This window comes from Triticum aestivum, chromosome 7B (genome assembly GCF_018294505.1).
Source record: "Triticum aestivum cultivar Chinese Spring chromosome 7B, IWGSC CS RefSeq v2.1, whole genome shotgun sequence".
Lineage (NCBI taxonomy): Eukaryota > Viridiplantae > Streptophyta > Magnoliopsida > Poales > Poaceae > Triticum > Triticum aestivum.
This window is the reverse complement of record NC_057813.1, coordinates 577,618,337-577,625,950: the sequence shown is the minus strand read 5'-3', so window position 1 is coordinate 577,625,950 and position 7,614 is coordinate 577,618,337. Positions and strand designations below refer to the sequence as shown.

The 7,614-nt window shown below is 52.5% G+C and overlaps 1 protein-coding gene across 1 annotated transcript; it reads left to right on the top strand.

The window, feature by feature from the left end:
• The first annotated feature begins 2,972 nt into the window (after positions 1–2,972).
• Positions 2,973–4,986, top strand: LOC123163053 (UDP-glycosyltransferase 86A2). Its single transcript, XM_044580817.1, has 2 exons — positions 2,973–3,712; positions 3,816–4,986. The coding sequence occupies exons 1-2, from the start codon at positions 3,163–3,165 to the stop codon at positions 4,718–4,720; spliced, it is 1,455 nt and encodes a 484-aa protein (XP_044436752.1). The 5' UTR covers positions 2,973–3,162; the 3' UTR covers positions 4,721–4,986.
• The last annotated feature ends 2,628 nt before the right edge of the window (positions 4,987–7,614 follow it).

The window sequence follows — 7,614 nt, the reverse complement described above, 5'->3', positions numbered from 1 at the left end:
AAACATGAGATCAAGACTAATTATGCACCGTTCTGCCGCATCAAATTAATACTGATAGGAAATAAGAAAACGCAAAGTCTGAATCGTTTTTTTCCAGCACGGTCAACCAATGCGTTGCTAAGTGGAGTGGGCAGCTTTGGCCTTGAAGTCGCTGATGTCCCTCCGATCAGGAATGGATGGCAGATATGAGCCCACATGTTACACGGTGACTGCCAAGAGGCAAGTCACCTGATCTCGATCCGCACTTAGAGCATCTCTTACAAGTTTTCCTATACCCTATATTTTTTGGAACCCACCCTAAAAACACCTTTTCCTGAAACTTCATGCGTAGCCGCGCCACTGACGCCGGCGATCATCACCGATCTGCCCCACCACACCACTGTCTCTCTCTCTTTCTTTTCGGGTGCCCACCGGTGTGCCGCACGGGGATACCGTCTGATCCCCCCGCCTCCCCTTTGGGGCGGATATGAGGGTCCGGTTGTATATACCCTAGCATCTTTGCTGTTCAATCCCAACACTTTGGAAAGACAAAACAATATATAAAAATATGCACCCAAATATGCCGGTGTGGTTGAGACACTAAATTGCCTATTGCCAGCAACTGACTGATTTTACTAAATTGCCTATTGTCCGCAGGTGACTGATTTTAGACTTAAGGATAAGATAAACTGTTACCAGAGGTTGGCTGCGTGTTGTTTCCGTGTTTGGCAAATATGGAAACTAGCCAGGTGTCATCTTAGAGGATCTTCAACAGATGCGCTAAATAAGCCGCACGCTGGATAAAACAACTATATATCGCTCACGATCGAAAGTAGCGCTCCAGCAGCCATGCTATAATTCCGCGCGTGGTAAACAAGATTCAGCGCGCTGGGGAAAACTGCAGCCGTGCTAAATTTTGCAACGCATGAAAAAACAACCACCCTCCCGGGCGCGCTAAAACGCTATTACAGCGATGCAATCTTTTTAGCGCGCCACCCTATCGCTCGTCTGTTGGAGATGCTCTTATCATTTTCCTCCTCAAAACCATATTTGAAGGATTTACCTAGTGTGAGATCATATTATTCGAGGATATGCTCTGCTCATAGAAAGCCTATATCAACATGTCCCATCGTTCTTAGGACAGGAAGAACAACCTCTTACGGTAGCTTCAAGTGCCAAAGAGCTTCTCCCATGACAATGAAGTTCCCATTAATGGTGGTTACCTTTTTTGGGGGAGGGGGGGGGGGGGGGTGTGGCTAGCTGTCGGATATGCGCATTTTCACTTTTGTTGTACCCTTTTTTCTTTGGTTATAACATCTCCAACAGACGCGCTATATAAAACCGCGCGTTGGAAAATATGCCTATATAACGCGCGCGATCAAAAACAGTGCTCCAGCTGAAGCTGTAAAATAGAGCATGCACAAAAATGAAGTTGTAAATTTAGCGCATGCGGGCCTTGGGGCGCTGGCTTGTGAGCGCGGGCTGTTGCATGTGGGGCCGCCGGGTTGGGCGCCGTGTTTTTGTGCGTCTAGTAAACCTCCCGCGCGTAAAAACACTATTTCAGCACTGTAAAACTTTTTTAGCGCGCCACGCTACCGGGCGTCTGTTGAAGATGCTCTTAGAGCATCTCCAATAGATGGTGCAAATTTTGACGGTCCAAAACCGAAGACGTAAAATTTGGACCGCCAAAAAGTGCGTTTTGGAGCTCCGAAAAAAGGCCAACTTCAACAGATGGTCCAAATTCATGGTCCAAAAGAGTAACTCCAATAGATGGTCCAAATTCATGGTCCAAAACCGGTTGGGAATGCCTTGGGGAATTCCATCGAACACCTTGTGCACGCGGTGGAAGAAGATGGCCGCCGGTTGGATTGGCTGCTGCTAACGGCTGCGATCGGCTCTGGACGGAGCCGACCGCGGTGATAACAAATGAGCTTGGAGGCCGGCCAAGAGGAGCTCGGCGGGTGGCGAAAAATAGTTCGGCAGCCGGGCGGAGGGCTTGGTGCGGCGGTCGTGCGGCCGGCGCAACGGCCGTGGACAGGCTCACGGCCGACGGGGAGGAGGTCGACGGTAGCCTAAGGCCCGGCGGAGGCCTACCGCGGCAGCCGGACCGTCGGGGGCGCCGAATCCCGCGCTGGCTGCGAGCCGGCTACCGGCGAGGGAGGCGACGGGGGCGACAGCGGGGATGTGGGGTGTTGGCGGCGCCGACGGTGAGGTTTTGGGCGGTCGCGGCGGCGGATTCCGGCCGACTAGTCTTCGGGCGGGCGGAGGGAAAGGAAATGAAGTGCGGTTGGGCGTTCGCGGGCGACAGCTGGTTTTGGACCAAGTGCACCTCGTGATGTAAATTTGCACCGCGAGGTGTTGTATTTTACATCACGAGGAGGCCGCGGTCCATTTTTTTTTGCATATGGACCGTCTGTTGAAGCAGCGTTTTTTACCCCAGACGGTCTAAAAGTTAGGTACTTCTACATTTGGACCATCTATGCGGATGCTCTTACACATGACCTACCTTTGAGCCGAGTTTAAGCACGGTTAAGGGCATGTACAATGCATAGCCTCAAGGTGATGCCTCGCATGCCACGTAGGATCGGATATGATGTAAAGTAGGTTCGGATAGGGAAGCGGGATCCTCTCCAGGAGGCGGGTGCTTGAAGAGAAAAAATGTGGTCCGGTGACAAAAGCTGAAAAGGTTGAAGTGAAAAGTAGAGATGCATGTGTACTAAAGTCTTTATTTTCTATTTCTTAATGAGGCCCACTAGCGATAGCTTGCATTGGGGAGAAAAAATAAATGTAGGCGCCTCAAATTACTTTTTGTCATGGGGCATATGTATCCATATGCCACCATTGTACATGCCCTAAGGAGCGAATCTGCAGGGAGGTGCCTTTTCCGTGGATCAAGTGTCAGCTACATCACCTGCGCACTCACCCCTGGACCGTACAGATCGAAACGCCAGATTAGCAAATTTGGACCAAACGTTGGCACCAAACACCACTACTTCAGAGCGGTAGCCAGTAGAAAAGGCACACTGCACATGCCAAGCGATCGAATCGGATGCCGGCCGGCGGCGAAGAGAGAATTTGATAATGAGCTAGTCCCCGGGCGGTGCTCAGGTCTTGCCTTCTTGAAAGGCGAGTGTCGGTTCGCAGAAAATCGGAGGAATTAGCTAGCTAGCTAGCTAGGTGATCATGGCGCAAAAGGAGGCCGGCGTAGCGGCGAGCGGCGGCTGCAAGCGCAAGCCGCACGCGGTGGTGGTGGTGTACCCGATGCAGGGCCACATCATCCCGGAGACGCACCTCGCGCTGCGGCTGGCGGCGCGGGGCTTCGCCGTGACGGTGGTCACCACGGAGGCCGTGCACGACCAGACGGCGCGCGCGCTCGGCGTCGACCCGGCCGGGCACGACGCCTTCGCCGGCGCGCGCTCGGCGGGGATGGACGTGCGCTGCGAGCTCGTCAGCGACGGCCTCCCGTTGGGGTTCGACCGGTCGCTGCACCACGACGAGTTCCACGGCTCGCTGCTCCACGCGCTCTCCGGCCACGTCGAGGAGCTGCTCGGCCGCGTCGTCGTCGACCCGGCCGCCACGTGCCTCGTCGCCGACACCTTCTTCTCGTGGCCGGCGACCCTGGCCAGGAAGCTCGGCATCCCGTACGTGTCCTTCTGGACGGAGCCCGCGCTCATCTTCAACCTCTACTACCACGTCCACCTGCTCACCGAGCACGGCCACTTCGGATGCAACGGTGAGCAGCTCCCCATATGCTCATATTTCAATTCAAAATTGGTTGCCGCGAAATAGTCTGCCATGGCATCGATTTTGAAGATCCTTTCTGGGACGTGCTGCAGAGCCTCGGAAGGACACGATCACGTACATCCCGGGCGTGCCGGCGATCGAGCCGCACGAGCTCATGTCGTACCTCCAGGAGACGGACGCCACCAGCGTGGTGCACCGCATCATCTTCAAGGCGTTCGAGCAGGCGCGCGGCGCCGACTACGTCCTGTGCAACACCGTGGAGGAGCTGGAGCCGTCCACCATCGCCGCGCTCCGCGCCGAGAAGCCCTTCTACGCCGTGGGCCCCATCCTCCCCGCCGGCTTCGCCCGCAGCGCCGTCGCCACCTCCATGTGGGCCGAGTCCGACTGCTCCCACTGGCTGGACGCGCAGCCGCCGGGGTCCGTGCTCTACATCTCCTTCGGCAGCTACGCGCACGTCACCAAGCAGGAGCTGCACCAGATCGCCGGGGGAGTCCTGGCCAGCCGCGCGAGGTTCCTGTGGGTGATGCGGCCGGGCATCGTGAGCTCCGACGACCCGGACCCGCTGCCCGAGGGGTTCGCGGCGGCGTCCGCCGGGCGTGGGCTGGTGGTGCCGTGGTGCTGCCAGGTGGAGGTGCTCTCCCACGCCGCGGTGGGTGGATTCCTGACGCACTGCGGGTGGAACTCCGTGCTGGAGAGCGTGTGGGCGGGAGTGCCCATGCTGTGCTTCCCTCTGCTCACTGACCAGATCACCAACCGGCGGCTCGTCGTGCGGGAGTGGCGCGTCGGCGTGACCATCGGGGATCGTGGCGCTGTGTTTGCCGACGAGGTGAAGGCGAGGATCGAGCGCGTGATGTCCGGAAAAGAGGGGAAGGACCTCGGGGAGGCGGTGAAGAAGGTGAGGGCGACCCTTGAGGCCGCGGCGGCGCCCGGCGGGTCATCGCAGCGGAGCTTCGATGAGTTCGTCGACGAGCTAACGCGGCGTTGCGGCGGATGTTAAGCTGCGCCGACCGATCGGCCTGAAGCGCTGCCTCCCGCCGTTGGAGAACGAATCCAGTTCAATTTATATTGTGGTGTATGTATAATTGTTCACGAAACTTGAACGTGCCCACGTGCCATGTTGAGATGTGCACGTCAAATTTGTGTTCGAATTTTTTTGACATTTTGAAATGGGTTTGTCTAGGTATAAGTCGACTGAGACTTGATGAAGTCTCAGTCCATGACGTCAGCACGTACAAAATTGAAAGCTACGACAGGTTTTCCTCACGTATACTCGTTTGGTTTTCTGTTTTACGTGCGTGGCTAATTTTCTATTTGGGCTGGGTCTGTTTTCGTTGGCAATGTTTCGTAGCTTGTCTTCTCTTTTTGTTGGGCTTGCTTCCTTACTTGGGCTTTGTTTTTTTACAGCAGCAAAATACGCAAGGTGTACTGTGTTGTGCATGTGTTTCTTACAGCAAAAGAGTTGCCTTACATAGGCCACTAGTGTTTGTTCTGCCGGCTCACGTTCTGTTTTAGCCTTTTTTTCATAGATACAAAAGAAAACTATGAAAATTAATTTTAAAAATGAGAAACAATCTATACATTTTGTAAATTTAAAAATTGTTTGTGTTTTCATGTGTATAAATGGTCATCCTATATTTGTATCATCTCGTATATATACAAAAAATATTGATTGTGTATTCATAAAAATATCGATTGTATATTATGAAATGTTCATCACGCATTTTTCCAATTTTTGCTGCATAATATAAAAATGTTCATCACGTATTTAAATCAAATATTTATCATGTGTTTACAGAAAAGTTCATCGCATATTTACCAAAATATTAAAGTATTAAAATAAATCATGAAAAGATGAAGAAAAATAAATAAAACAATGATACGATGGCCGACCCCCACCTAGTGGAAGATATGCAACGGCCGCACCACCCTCCCCCCCCCCCCCCTGAAACACCACAACAGAGTTGTAGTCCGATGCCTAGTGGCAGACATGTAGGCGTGATGGAAGACATGCAATTCCTAATGCAAAAAAGAGACTCACACAGAAATACGAACTAATTAATGCATCTCTAATACTAGTGGTGAGACATGTATTTGCAGTCGAGGGCTATGATTGCAGCTGCAAGCCTAGTACAGACATGCATCCGTCCCCCTCTCCCACCGACCTAAACAAAGGCCACTTGAAGTCGGATGGGTAGACATGCCTTGAAAGCCTAGTATCAGATATGCAACTACCCCCCTCCCTAGCCTCCCACGACAAAACAAAGATCAGTTGTAGTCGGGTTGTAGACATGCAATTCTAGCTGGGCATGACAATTGAAGTTGCATGTCTAACATACACTTGCAACTGCCTCATCTCCCACCTCCATTTGACAAAAATAAAGTCCAGTTGCATCCGCGCTAGGAGACATGCAATTGCAGTCAATAGGATACACTTGCAGTTGCATGCCTAGTGTCAAACATGCAATTGCCCCTGTTCTGCCCCCATCAGAGAAAACAAAGGCCAGCTGCGTATGTGTTAGGAGGGCATGTAGTTGTAGTCGAGGGTTACACTTGCAGTTGCATGCCTAGTGTCATACATGCAACTCCCCCTCTCCTACCTCCATATGGCAATACAAAGGTTAGTTGCGGGCGTGATGGAAGACATTTAATTGTAGTAAGGGGGAGACACTTGCAGTTGCATGCCTGGTGAACACATGCAACTGCCCCCCGCCCTCTCCCACCGCCTTCCGACAAAACAATGTTCAGTTGCGGTTGTGATGGAAGACATGCAATTGTAGTCAGGGCGACACTTGCAGCTGCATGCCAAGTGTACACATGCAACTGCCCGTGCCCTCTCCCACTGCCCTTCGACAAAACAATGTTCAGTTGCGGTCATGATGGAACACATGCAGCTGTAGTCGGGGCGACACTTGCAGTTGCATGCCTAGTGTACACATACAACTGCTCCCCCTCTCCCGCCGCCCTCCAACAAAATGGAGTTCAGTTGCGACCGTGATGGAAGACATGCAGTTGCAGTCGGGGGCAACACTTGCAGTAGCATGCCTAGTGTACACATGCAACTGCTCCCCCTGTCCCATGCTTCCCAAAACAAAGTTCAGTTACGGTCATTATGGAAGACATGCAATTACAACACTTGCAGTTGCATGTCTAGTGAACACATGCAAGTGCTCCCCCCTCTCTCGTCGCCCTTTGACAAAACAAAGTTCAGTAGCATCGTGCTGGAAGACATGCAATTACAGTCAGGGCTGACGCTTGCAGTTGCATGTCTAGTGTACACATCCAAGTGCAGTTTCGGTCGCTGCGATGCACATGCAGTTGCGTGCCTAATGTACACATGCAATTGTCCCCCTTCCGGCGCCCAGAGACAAAACAAAGTCCAGTTCCAGTCGAAGGCGACACATGCAGTTGCGTGCCTATTGGAAGACATGCAACTACCCCTCACCCACAAAACACCGCTAAGTTAAAGTCGCCTTGAAGACATGCAGTTGCATTTGCGGGCAACACTTGCAGTTTGTGCCTAGTGGCAGGCATGCAACTGCCCCTCCCACACACATACAATAGCAAGGCATGTAGTTGCAGTTGGTGACGACACTTGCAGTTGCACGCCTAGTGACAGACATGCAACTCCCGACTCCCAATCCCCCAACAAAACACAAAAAGTTATAGTCAAAACGGACGCTCACAGTTCCGCACCTAGTGGCAGGCATGTAACTTCCCTTGACAAAAAACACCACTAGGTTGCATTCACGCGGGGTAGATATCACATTCCCACCCCCACCCCGATTTGACCTGCTGGCTCTGAGAAAAACCACGCCCGGAGGAAGAGAGGAAAAAGGTGAAGGAATAGCATGATCCACTACCTTCATACTTCTTCCACACTTAAAGCTTGGT